The sequence below is a fragment of the Embiotoca jacksoni genome, unplaced genomic scaffold, assembly GCF_022577435.1.
Source record: "Embiotoca jacksoni isolate LCO1_2020_lvr unplaced genomic scaffold, fEmbJac1.0.p SCAF_32, whole genome shotgun sequence".
In the NCBI taxonomy this organism is placed as follows: domain Eukaryota; kingdom Metazoa; phylum Chordata; class Actinopteri; family Embiotocidae; genus Embiotoca; species Embiotoca jacksoni.
Genome location: NW_027185384.1, coordinates 3,775,689 through 3,790,176, shown reverse-complemented (window position 1 = coordinate 3,790,176; position 14,488 = coordinate 3,775,689). Strand labels below are relative to the sequence as shown.

The 14,488-nt window shown below is 42.2% G+C and overlaps 1 protein-coding gene across 1 annotated transcript in view; it reads left to right on the top strand.

Moving 5' to 3' along the window:
* exoc4 (exocyst complex component 4) overlaps positions 1–14,488 on the top strand; it is a 115,632-nt gene that overhangs the window by 96,982 nt on the left and 4,162 nt on the right. Inside the window, exons 17-19 of the mRNA XM_069164888.1 lie at positions 654–798; positions 3,790–3,968; positions 4,188–4,347. Of these exons, the coding sequence (XP_069020989.1) occupies positions 654–798; positions 3,790–3,968; positions 4,188–4,347 (484 nt within the window). The remainder of the gene's footprint in view (positions 1–653; positions 799–3,789; positions 3,969–4,187; positions 4,348–14,488) is intronic.

Genomic DNA, 14,488 nt, shown 5'->3' with positions numbered 1-14,488 from the left:
ATGAGTGACGGGGCCAATTTCTCTCCTCTTCCTCCCCTTGTTAATTTATGGCCATTGATCTACACTGAGCTGAATTTATATACACTCATCATGGTCTCTGGCTCGCTCGCTCCCCCTTCCACACACACACAGGTCTTTTGTGTGGCTCACAATGTGGTGCAGTGACACATGCTCCTGCTGCCTCAGCACAAGTGGCGAGAAGAAAGTACAAGAACATGCTGAAGGACTCAGGAAGTGTATGAAGTTGAACTAATGGCTTTCTTTTGTGTGCACTGTATGAACTGGTCTCATTTACAGAATCTGATCGTGTCCATATGAAATTTCCATGGAGAACAGTACAGCGTATAAGCGGGTGCATGCACACACACACACACACACACACACACACACACACACACACACACACACACACACTGTACTAACAGAAACCATACATTGAAAATGATCTTGTGACACATATCTGAGGGGTTCAAGGTTAACTATGGAGCAACACCTCCGGAGCTGCTAGGAAGCACTTTTCAGCTGCTTCCAGACACTGAAACTTTCCCTTAAGTCCTCTATGATCCTTTTATTAACTTCAGTCTCCCCTGTTTTATATACATGTGTTTGTTAATAATGTTTTGTTTGTCTTCCCGTCTGCTCTATCCATCCAGCTGCATCTCCATGCTCAGCAGACAGCCAGGTGCTTGGTGAGAGTGAACGCAGCAGGGAGCAGATTCTCCAGACCCTGAGTGACCTGTCCAGGGGTTTCCAGGACATCGCTGACCGTTGCCTCCTAGTGTTACATCTGGAGGTCAGGTATGCAGGAGAAACTGACTGACACTTTACAGAAGGAATATAATCATCAAGGGCTGAGTCATAGTATTATATTCTTACAGCGCTCCCTTTGGTTCTCAGGAAGGACTTTTATAAGGAGCCTTTTTGTAAAAGCTCTGAAGTTTAGCATTAGAATGATACAGGAGGTGGTCTCTCTTTTTTTTCTTCTGGAGAAACCTCAGAGGAAGCTAGAAGACAATCAATACAAACATTTACATTTTTAAGTTGCTTTTCTGTCTAATTTTGTTTAATTGAAGTTTTTATTTTTTATTTGTTATGGTATAAATAATAGTGCCATATGTATAAGTAAATTGTTCAATAGCATTTCCTTTATCCTTCCTAATTGATATGGATAAAGCAAATTATTAATTTATTTTGTTTATGTGAATGTTATTTAAGCATTTGTTTACTAAAAATGATCGATTATTGTTAATGATTATTAAATGATAATTTATTTTAGTCCAGGCATAAAACTACACATACAGTCATTACACCATTATACTCCAAACGTAGTGTTAAAAGCAGCTTGTGTCAAATTTAATTATTACCGGATGACTATTTACCTTGAGGCGAGGAATTTTCTAAATAGATAATTTTTGCAACACTAATTCTTCAACAAAACAATTCCAAACATTGTTTTTTAAGTCCACACACTGACTCGTGTCGTTGTTTCATGATGAGCCTCAACTGATCAAGATCCTTCTTTTGGTATCCAGTTAATGGTAGGGATGTCAACCAAATCACATCAAACAATCAAAGCATCACACATTTTTAAATCACTGCATTGATAGTAGTCATATATGTCACTGAATGAAGCATTTACCACCCAGTTACCACACACACACACACACACACACACACACACACACACACACACCGCACAGCTGCTTCGAGGACATGCCATTAAATCAAATGAGCTGCAAGAACCAGTGGCATCACACATACGACTTAAATACACACATTCACAACTGTACACCTCATCTTCAGTATGTGTTTTGAATGTCAATATGTAAGTTCATTTACCACACCATATACTTTCTCTCCCCACAACCACTATAGTCCTCCATCACCCCTCTCCATTTTTTTTTCTTCCCATCCCTGTGTGTACCACTTTCCCTGTAGATCATTGTGTAGCTTATGCAATATTGTTGATGATTTCAGTGGAAAACCCTCCCCGAGGCTGATGTCTAGCTATATGCCACACTCCATTGAGTCTCCCCATCTAGTGAATTTCCCCTGATAGTGGTACCAGCTAAATGAAGCCATGAGGAAGAGAGAAGGAGGGGAAGGGGGGGGATGGGAGGGGGAAGGAGGGGAGGGAGATGGATGAGAGATGAGTGAGGTTAAGGTGGCGGCGGGGGTTAAAGAAGGGAGCTACAGCAGCTAAGTGGGAGAAATGATTGAATAGAGAGAGAAGGAAGAAAGTGCGGTGGAGGCATTGAGAGTACGGTGTAGTTGTTGGCTTTGCCTGAGGGGGGGGAAAAAACCATCACCCATATAATTTTGTACCCCTCTGCTCTCAGCACTGTGATTATAGAATTATTAAAGTTTTGACTTCTCAAGTCAAGACTGAAATTAGCCTTCTGTGGACCTAAAGGACGTCAGACTAAGATTCAGGTCTTAAAGTTAACAGAGAAAAGTAGCATATTGTTGAGGGAAAGGTCAAAATTATTCTTCTCTACCCATTGCAGTCCTGAAAGTGAGATTAAATGTTTTGTTTGTACAGACAGATTATGCTTCTTTTTTTTTTTTCCATTTATAGCCCAAAAGAATTGTACGCTACATAACAGTCATAAAGATTTCTGAGATATTCTGACATTAAGTCTCTTGAAAATCATTAAAGCGCGACTGATGCTGGATTTTTGGGGCCGATACCAATATTTAGGAGTAATAAATACCAAGATGTGATGATTAAACACTTTTGACACCTGTGACAAAGATATGAAATGGACGCAGGATATTTTACACTGAAACAGTAAACTTCATTGGTAATTTAATAATTATAGAAAACATGCTCAGAGAATAATTTCAAATTTGTCCGAAGCATCTTTTTCTGCATTGTGTTCTGTCATTTTTTTTGTTTCATATTGCCAAATATCAGCCAACAGATGAACTGATACTGATATCTGTGATAGGCCCATAACGGCAAATATAACGGTCGAAAAATAATCAGCCTAAATAGTGGCGGTTGATTACAAACCCATATCCAAAAGATTATGTGTAATTCTACCAGCCAAGAAAAATGTGTCCAAGGAAAATTTGAACAAAAGCCCTTCAGCAAGGTTCTCAACCCACAATGACTTCACTGGAACAGTTTCTCGGCCAACAGTACAAATCTGTGAACAACTTCATTCAGCTACTAGTTAGAAAAAAAAAGTATCAAAATTTGTTAAGAATAATATACAACTGTGCATGTGTGGGTTTGAAGGCTGTTATTTTTGGTCATTAACAACCGATTTTCTTTTTTTCATTACTCTTTACTGCACAGCATAGTCATCACTGTGCTCTGCAGCACCGGGCTTGGCTGAATGGTATCCAGCAGTGATGTAGTGATGGTGGAATGAATGAATGAATATATCATGAGTTCTCTAAACAGAATGATTTCTGGAGAAATTACAGGTGTTAGAGCCGGTGTATACCTCAGTGGGGCTCGAGTGAGAACACTCAGTGCCCAATAAAATGCCCCTTCACACTACACTACTCTGCATACATAACCACTTCTTTATTCTTACTTTTAGTTATCGTCCCCATGTTACGAAACCCTGCGCAGGGCAGCGTAGACTTCAGCCTGTTACTGGGAAACTGTGAGAGAATCTGGAGGGAACCAGTGAATATTTTAACAAAGCAGCAGGTGTACTTTTAATGACAAGACATCAGATGAACAGCGAACAAAGTCAGACATGGAACTATGCTTCAGAATCTAATCCTCCACTTTGTCCTTTTTTCTTGTTATTCTCCCCTGTTTCTACCCAGGGTGCACTGCTTCCACTACCTGATCCCCCTGACCAAGCAGGGAAATTATGCCATCGTGGCAAATGTGGAGAGTATGGACTACGACCCGCTGGTGGTCAAACTGAACAAGGACATCTCGGCCATAGAGGAAGCCATGGGGGCCGCCTTGCAGCAGCACAAGTTCCAGTACATCTTTGAAGGTCAGCAGGGCCCCGGGGTGAAGTTTCTGTGATGTGGATCCACTGAGCTTTTTAAGTATCAGAGAGCTTTACTAAAATGTTTGTCCATCTTACTCCCTGACATCTCTTCTTTTTTTTAATATATATATTCTGTTCACCTCTGGTTTTTTTTTTTTTCTTCTCTGTCCTGATCTTGATAACCGTAATCTACCTATCTGCCTTCTCTTTTCTCTTCCGCAGGTCTCGGCCATCTGATCTCCTGTATTCTAATCAACGGGGCTCAGTACTTCAAGAGGATCAGTGAGTCGGGAATAAAGAAGATGTGCAGAAACATCTTTGTCCTCCAACAGAACCTCACCAACATCACCATGTCCAGGGAGGCTGACCTTGACTTCGCCAGGTCAGTCTTTTTTCACAATGTGAGCCAGAAATTCAGCTCACCTGGAGCAGTTTTTGTGATTCAAAACTGGAACACAACTTCAACTGTGTGAGGGCTGATAACCTGCGGCAGATACTGAGTGTGTCTAAATTGTGTTTTTTTCTTCATAACTTGCTCTTGTCTGTTGAGTTTTGCTGTTGTCATGGTAATAAGATCTCTAATATCATCACTAAACTAAGGTATTAATAATCCTAGACAGTGATAGTAACATATTCTTTTGTTGGAGGAAAAGGATTTCACAACTGTACACCTTATCTTTAGTATATCAAATGAACTGTATTATGAAGCCATCAAACCATAAATAGACAAGGACTTCCTGATGATCAGTTTAAGTCATTTGATATATTTGTCCAACTTTATTCCACCTGCACAGACGCGTGCGCGCGCGCGCGCGCACACACACACACACACACACACACACACACACACACACACACACACACACACACACACACACACAATGTCTTCAAGTTTAGACAGCAACTGTGTCGGTGCACGCGGCAGACAGATGGTCAAACAGATTGTCAACCACACTGAGCATCCGTGTCCACGCGGGTTGTTGGTGTTTACTCCTTATTCATACATTTAAATTTTGCGAGTCTACCTGCTGTTGCCCGGTGCTGCCCGGCCCTGACAGGCATAAGGGAAATCAGCGCTCAGACATCTTTGTGAAGCAGATAGATGGAGAGAGGGGAAGAGGGAGGGAGGAGGAAGACGGCATAAAGAGAAGAGTGATTCATAGTATTCACATGATTCCCCCCCCCCACACTTCTTTTAGAAAGAAGCTTGTGTCCTTGACATGAGAGAGCATGTGAGAGGAAGGGTGATGGAAAAATGAAGAAAGAAAGAAGAGCTTAAGGGAAGAAAATTTAAAAACGAAGTGTAAGGAAGTTATAGAAGACGTATCTCTCACAGGGTAGGCAGAGAAAGGACTTGAAGATGGTGGTATGGATATAAGATACAGCGGAGGGAGCGATGGACATGAGATTCATACAGGCAGCAATGGGAAGAAGAGGATGAAATAGGACTTTCTCTGTCTTGCAAATACAAATTTTGCCTTACGCCCTCCTCTCGTCACCTGATGAATCCTTTCTTCTTTACTGAAGATAGATTCTGAGGACAGCACCTCATCCATCCCTTTTAAAACTTCTCTTCTGTCTAATGTTTGTTGTAAAATGTGTTTGCTCCCGTCTGCCACCTCGTCATAATATGTTGTCAGGTTAATTAGCTTCTTGTCACAGCTCTCTAAGTCTTTATGAGTGTGTCATACATTTGAGTGGATAGGTGTCTATGTGCTGGCAGAGTTTGGACATTTCTATTGTTTGTAATATGCCGGTAAGGCAAGCCAAGTTTCCCTCGAGGAGAAAAAAAAAATTAAAAACACACAAAAAAACTGAGAAGTAAACTGAAATGACCTGAACTGTACTGGTTGTGGAAGACCATTGATTAGTGTGTTATTTCTACCCTTTGCCAACTTTGATTATGGAGAAATGCCAGCGATGGCTTTTCTGTCTTTTCTCCCTTTCTCCCACTCTCCCTGATTACGAGGTGTGGGTGGTGCGGAGGTGTTGATTGGGAATTGCAGAGCACATTGTTTACACATTCATGGCTTTTTGGATTGGCCGGCCTCCGGCTCCCAGACACACCAGCTCCTGCAAACGCATACACAAACCCACGCACACATAGTTGCATACACATATCTATTATGTATCCCTTGCTCTCACCCATGCACAGATACTCAGCCAAGCCAATCAGTATCTTGAAATACCCATATCTACATGTGAGATATGAATATTCATAGAGTATGCTTACACCTGCAAGTGGAGCTGACCATATGGTAGGGCTGTGCCAAATTGTATATAATATCATTTTTAATATGAACTAAAAAAGAATTGATATCATGATAATGGAGATATTTTGACAGTTTGCCTTGTTGACGGTATGACAAACGTTACGTGTATAACTTACGCACAGCAACAACAAGCATGGATGAACGTGACGCCACAGTGAAAACGTTCGGTCCAAAAATGGAAGCAACTTCAGTCAGTTATGAAAAGGTCAGATGTCCAACAAACCACAGAAAAGTGATTACTAATATGATGGAAAACTTACATTTATACTGACACAAAACTAATTACACGTATTTTGTTGCCATTGTATGTTGTCAAGAATATCATGATAGCAGAAATACCCTCCCTCACACACACACACACACACACACACACACACACACACACACACACACACACACACACACACACACACACACACACACACACACACACACACGCACACACAAACAACCACACTCCCTCTTACCATACTGCTGTATGAAGTATGTTGATGATGGGAAAACGGTAAAATGATGGAATTGTGGCACAGCAAATATGATTTTTTTTTTTTTTTTAGGCTTCTACGCCATGTTGAAATCCAAGTCTTCCTACACCGTACATATCTAACTGTGTACAGTACTGTTTGTTCATTGCAAAGTGTGTATGCCTGCAGATGCACTTTTTGCTCCTTGTACCTGCTTAGTCAGTTAGCTGTTCTTGGCTGAAGTCACATGAGGATGTTAGATAAAGATCACACCGTTTTAATGGTCCAAATATTTACATCCCGGATTTACAACGTGAACCAGTTTGCAATAGGACTCTCTACGCTACATAGATATAAAAAACAGACTATAGGTGATGAATTTTATTTTATTTTTTTTTTTATAAAGTTTTATACATATATACAAACAATTTTTAGTTGTCTGACCAGAATCTGCAGTGAACAATCAGTCTGAGGAACAGACGGCCTAAAAGCAGAATATTCATCAGTAGTTTATTACCACCTCGGGAGGAAAATGAGAAAAGGAAGTTATCACAGCAGGAAGCCTGCTGTGCAGAAAAGGCTGCAGATGCTTACCTGTGTGCCCATGTTCTTAAATGTGTGTGTGCATGTTAATGTGTGTCTGTGTGCGTGTGTTTTGGCTGTTTTTCCTGCATCTGTGTGCTTGTACAGGAAAGAGAGAAACCAGGACAAGGGCACCATAACAACCATTGATCTGAGTTAAAACTAAGGAGAAAACCGCTAACCAGCACTGCAGAACTCATGAAGACACACACATGCGCGCACACACACACACACACACACACACACACACACACACACTTTAGACTCTCTCTCTATCACTCTCTCGCTCATAAACGGTGATGAAGGATAGGGAAACAGTGCCACCCTGTGGTGGACTCCATGTTATATAAAACTGTGAGAATCTACAGTGTGTCAATTGTTAATGTTGCACAGTCTGATAAAACTGAAACGTGCGCGTGTTTTTTTTGTACGGTCCTATAGCGGCCCCTTGTCTCTCAGTCAGAAGTTTGGCAGCAATATCAGCTTGTGAGTCAAGGTCACACACACACACACACACACACACACACACACACACACACACACTCACCTAAACGCTGGCACACAAGTGGACACACACAGACCATCTGCTCAGAAACAGTGCAGGGGCTCATACTGCAGACCTGTGTGTCACTGCAATGTCACGTCTCTGTGTGTGTATGGACTGCGCTCTCAGCCGTGTCTCTTCACTGATCACCTGTTATTGTCCTGTGTGTCCACCTCCCTCTCCGTCTCTCCGTCTCTCTCTCTTCTTTATGTTGATTTCTGCTATCTTGACAGGGGCAGAGATGAGATAAACAGGTGAAGTCGTTGTGAAGTCTTTTTTATCTTGGAAAGACCAGAAGCCACAATAGTCACACGCGCAAGAAAACTTTTAAAAACGTTGCGTTGCCTAGCAACAGCCCGCTCCAACCTCGAAAGAAATTTGGACTTAGCTCGGCAACATTTTCAGTAACCTTAAATAGAGATATAAAATAATTAGCTGTCAGTGAGATTTAGCGTCCGACCACAGCTATGTACATTATAACTATTTCATTTCGGTGCAAGAAGACAGCAGAAATAATAATTTCATTGTAGTATCAGAAAACAAAAAACAATAAATCGGCTTAACTTCTCCTCTGTTCACATATACAAAACTAAAATTGAGTTTAAATTTGTGTAGCTGGGATCAAACGCTGTTTCCACTGACAGCAGGATGAATGATTGGAATATTTAGGAATATTTAGCAACAACAACACAACCTGACCTGGTTTACAGCGAGGAAACCAAAATCTTAGTTTGATTTTTACGTGTGAGTGGGCCATCACTGAACGTTGATTTCCATGTCAAAATAAGAGTTTGTCATACCACTAAAAAATATCCCCTTTATTTTGGTTTTGTAAATAGGAACCAAATTTGAGAATTTGAGCCCAAAAAAAAGGAGTCCGCTCTTCTTCCTTCTCCTACTAGTACTGTTCTTGTATTGTTTTAGTATTTGATTGTTGAGAAATGTTCTGTTCATCGGCTTACTGACTAATTGTTGCGGCACTGGTTGTTTCTGATCAAGTGACTGATTATGAAGTTGAGGACTTAAACCGTTTCCCACTCGTTGCTAAAGCACGGGATCTTTCGAAAACGTGTGTGTCACTGTATTCAAATAACACGCAGGTGGATTCTGCCACAAAAGAGCATTTTTGCTTCACTGCAGCACACCAGCAGACAGAGCTTCTGAAGACACCCTTCCTTCTCGCAGTAGCAATGTTTCATACAACAATGTGTGTTCATAAGAACGTCCTACAGCATGGGTAAAAGTAAATAACCGTGTTCCTGTTGTCAGTGTAAATATCTGTGTGGCAGCAGCATTTTCAAGTATGTTTTTCCAGCTCAGACTGAGGCACCGTCACAAACACACATACGGTGGAGCTCTGGGCTGCCCGGTGACCCGTGTAGGCAGGTTTGCGTGGCTGTCATAACATCCCTAGCAAACTTGCAAGGCCCTCAGCCCGTAGCTGGGCTAAACACCAGTATGACAGGTGCGCTGTAGAGATGGCCCAGAGTTCAGCCCATCGCACCCACCTGTCTGCTTCTGGAAATTACCACAGAGTGCAGGTGTGCAGGTGTGTAGTGTACAAGAAGCCTGTGCACTGCGTATTGTTCCGAAGTGTACCACCGCAGTGTCTGTGCGTCTCGAGATCCGGTTTTGTCGGCAAATAAACTGTCTTTCGTTTTGTGTGTGTGTGTGTGTGTGTGTGTGTGTGTGTGTGTGTGTGTGTGTGTGTGTGTGTGTCTCTAAACCCCAGTGTGTGTGTGTGTGTGTCAGGGTGACAGGCTGGTGTGTCTACAGAGAATGTGGTAATAAGTACAGTTGACGGCCATGTCAGGAGGTAGTGGGTGTCAACAGATAAAACTGTTTGTATTTAGGCCTGGTTTCGGCACACTGTCGCTTCTGTCTCCCTCCCTGTCACCTTGTGTCTCTTTCTTTATCTCTCTCTCTCCCTCTTCTCTCACTCCCTCTTTTTCTCCCTGCTGTTTTTTTTTTTTTTTTTTTTTTTTTGGCTATCGTCCAATCACCTGCGACGCCTCTGCTGAATTAAAATTATCTTTCTTTTTCCTTCCTCCCCCAGCCCCTCCCTTCTTCCTCTGCTCCTGTTTTCTGCGTGCATGCGCAAGACGCAGTATGATGAGACTGGTCTTTGCTGATGAAGCCAGCCCCTGTGTGTACTTGTTTATGCATGTGCACCTCGCAGCGTGATGACGCCAGTCTTTGCTGATGAAGCCAGTGTGTGTGTGTGTGTGTGTGTGTGTGTGTGTGTGTGTGTGTGTGTGTGTGTGTGTGTGTGTGTGTGTGTGTGTGTGTGTGTGTGTTGTTGTGCATAGTGCAGCATGATGAGACTGGTCTTTGCTGATGAAGCTTCAGTCTCAGTCTCTGCAGACCTTTCCTCATTACCAGAGGAGAGACAAATGCTCTGCTCTGGAGGGAGGGAGGGACAAAAGGAAGAGACTTTAGAGACATGTTTGTAAAAAGGCAGGAGGATATATAGACTGAGATTACATCCACACTGAACCAGCTTGTTTTTTTTTAAACGCAAACACCATTTACATGTGAAAATTACATGCATCAGTGCTCGCATCTTAGGGCCGTTTTTGTAAAGATCCATTATCTTTCACTCCTCGGCCTTTAGATTGATGGCAGTTTTTTTTTTACTCACCATTTATAACAACTTTCCATCACATAAAAATCTACATAAACTACATTTTTGTTTTACATTTAAAGCATTTCGAAATAAAAGAAGGAACACCTTAATCACTGCATTAATAGCCCTGTACACTGCAGCTAAGACAGCCCACGGTTGCCAGTTGTCATAGTAACGTGACATGCTTTCCGGCACACAAGTCTTCCAGATCCACTGCAGTCAGAAATTACTGCTGTCAGAGCAGTGAGGGGAAGATTTATAAAAGAGGAACATAAAAGAAGTAAAAAAGAAAAACTGTCTGCTTGACTCAGCCTGGAGAGGGGGAAGCTCGCTGTCCCACACCTCAATGACTTATTTAAGAGGTTTCCAAGGAAAAACAAAATCACTGGAGTGTTGGTGTGGTTCAAAAAGTTTGGGATCCACCGGTCTGTATCACCTGGACAGGATAATGGCTAAATCTCTTGTTTCAGTCAGGAAAACAACAAAAACTGAGCATCATAGCCACTGTCTGGTAAGACGTGGGAAAGATACTGGATCTGTCTCACCGACACAAAATATTTAATACAGCCAAACTTAAAATTTGAATGTATATTATTTACTTTTCTTTCCCCCATTTGTCTTGTTAGACCACTGAAAAAGCATGAAATAGTGATATGTCACTGGTCTGCTGCACTGATGATCTAATCACTATTTTATATTTGCAACTTTCTCCGGGGGGAAAAAATGAAACCCTGAACGCAATACCTGTATCATGTGAATAGCTAAACAGCCCTTGAAAAAGCTTGATCAGAGATAGAGGGGCCAAACTAATTTTGTCTTTATTGTTATTAAAAAAAAAACCTCATCCACAGTTTTAAGACAACTCGTCCTGAGAGTTTCTATCCCCGGTTGTCAGTTGTCAAAAATGTCAGTTTAAAGGCCAAAACAGTGTGTGGATTCATTGTTATAGGAAGTGAGAGGAAGGACATTAAAAGCCCTGTTGTTGGTGTCAGGAGGTATTTGTTACCGCAGCAACAAGCCTTGGTTCCAGCTGATGGAGAGGTTGATCCACAGACTCTCTCATTATTCCTCCTCCTCCTCCTCCTCCTCCTCCTCCTCCTCCAACTTCACCTCATCGCTCCCCCCCACTAACTAATGTGCTGTTCCAAACACGCTGACAGAGGCAGCCTGTAATGGCCTTAATATTGTACACACTGGAAATGAGGGGAAATGAATTGTGCTGAATCTCGTCTTTCTTTCACTTTTCTTCTCTCTTGTCCCCCCCCCCCCCCCCCCCCCATGTCTCTGCCTCACTCTTGTGCCATTGACATACAAAGCTGTCTGTCTTGTGCTGCATCCTCGCATCACAAATTGACTTAATATTTTTTGTCTATGAGGGAAGGAGAGGGAGGGAGAGGGGGGCTAAATACAATTTAATAGAAGCTCAGCATGGGGGCATGCTGACGCACACACAAACAAAAACACACAAAAGCTGATTACTAAATCAGTGCTGTTATCGAAGGGACTTCTGGAGGAAGCGGGTGGAAGTGTGTGTGTGTGTGTGTGTGTGTGCGTGTGCGTGCGCGTGCATGTGTGTGTGTGGAAGGAGGGGGGTTGGGGGCTGTAAAGACTTTTAAGGAAAAGGGCGATCAAAACAATTCACTTTGGTTTTGTGGGGGAAAACTAGTTGCAACTCTAATGAAGGAAAATAAGTGTTTGTGTGTATGTGCGTGTGTGTGTGTGTTATAATGTGTGTGTTTCGCTCGGGGTTCTTTCTTGATGGTGGGGTGCTGAGAGATTTTAATCTTATTAACAGCCCTTACCGTGTTTGGCAAATGGCTTTCCAACTGCTTGGGTAATGAACTGTTTGAAAGTGTTTTCATCACACTCTAACACACATCACTCAGACACATGGATAGATAGACACTTACGGTGTAACACACACACACACACACACACACACACACACACACACACACACACACACCTTCGCCTGTCTCTTTCTGCACCAGCCCCCTCCTCTCTGTATTGAACAGAGGCCAGATCGCCAGCTGTCCTCAAAGCTCAGACACACACAAACACACACACACACACACACACACACACACACACACACAACAAACAGCTGACAGTCTTGCACACTATCTTCCCGCGATTGCAGCTTTTCTGTTTTGATGTGAGATGCAACAGAAAGGCAGCAAACTACACAGTGAATTTAGTAGCCCTTCGTCATGAGCGAGCATCAGTCGATCTGCTTTTAATAAATCTTCTGTGGGCTTTTTCCCGAAATGCCTCACTGCCAAGTGAATTATAGTTGCTATTATAATGCAGTTAAACCATGGTTTACAGCACTGATGAGGTGTTTTTTTTTTTTTTTTAGTTTCAGCGGCTGCATTAACAGATGGGTTCCAGAGCCGTCCAGCTTCCTTTACTATTTCATCAGACAAATGTTTTTTCGGCCGAGGGAAAATGTCCGCTTGGTATCTTGCTAAAGCCTAAAGTCATAATTTTCAGCAGGAGTGTTTGTTGTTTATTTCCCAGTGTGTGCATAACTTACTACTGTAGTATACCAGAGGGGTTTCTTAATTGAAGCAGGGAGCTGAGTCTAAAAAATTGACAGCCAGTCAGCCTACACAAATTCAACAAAAAGAAGGTGGAGATAATTAGTATTGGTAAAAGTGACTTTCTAAAGGTTTTAACTGTCCCTCCTTCTTTATATTCACACAGCACTCACAGTCTGCCGCAGCTCACTCTGGGCAACAGGCGGGTACACCCTGGTAAAGATTGCCAAGCTATCGCAGGGCTTACAAATATACATGGACACTCGCGTTCACATCAACAATCATTTCAGTCTGCTGCAGTCAGTTTACTACTACAGACGTTTACATTTTGCTTCTTCAGGAAGTTGCAGCGAAACGGCCTCTGGTGGTCAGGTGCGATTTCTACTCTCTCTTTATCGCTCTGTTCAAAACAGTTTGTTTAATCAAAGCTGTTTCTCATCCAGAGCTGAGGATGGATATCTGAAAGAGGAAAGCCATCCTTTCAAAGCTCCTTCCCTCAACAAAAGAAATGTTTGTCGTGGTTTTATGTGTTACTCCTATTAGATCGCATAACGAGGTGATTTGCCTCTAGCGTGTAGTTAAACGCTGGGTCTGGGGAGTGAAACGGGAAAGCTTTGGTAGTGGTGATTTGCTGCAGATACTTCAGATCCACACAGATACCAAGCAGAGACACATTCGGAGGCACATTTAGACGTTTGTCAGCCTGCGCGACAAACGTTCGAATACGCGGGACATTTTGTTATGAGATAAAACCACAAATGAGAGCTGTCGGTTTCTCTCTTTTTTTTACTTTCCTGTCTTACCCCCGGTTAAGGAGTGAACCAATGTTACTCTCATCAATATTGACAAGCTTTTTTTCTTTTTTTTTTTCCTAAAATGAGCTCAGAGATGAAAAAAAGAACGAGACCTTGGAGGGAAATTGAGAGCAGGACGGAGAGTGAGACAGAATGCAAATGCTTTGACGACCAAGGGCATCACTTGTCAGGGGGAAGGCCAAAAAACAATATTATGCACCTCCGTTCCTCACTCACGTCTTTAGTCATCCCTCCATTTCGCTCTCTTCTATCACTCCAGCTCATTCTTTCTACCCCTCCATTATTCTTTCCAGGTCTTTTTCTCCTGTTGAATCTCCAAAATGACAGCACATAAAACACCTTTGGAACAGAAGCTCCCTCAGTGCTCATTAACGCCTCGTTAGCATAGAAAATGAACATCTCAAGAATGGAATGGGTCTGGGTTGGGTGGTGGAGCTAAACTAATGAGTTAAAAATATATTTCCTTGTCTTTTTAGTCACATCAGAAAGATCTGAATCCATTTACTTTGAATGTACAGAGAGCTTAACCCTCTCTTCCCAGACGCGTTGACAGACACTGTTAGAAATGTGTCTTTTTTTCTTTGCTCTCACACAAAGAATGATTTAAAAACAGGTGGATCTCAAAAGAAATTCTTACGATGTCTTTCTTCAGCCTAACAATGTCACAGAGACAATTATC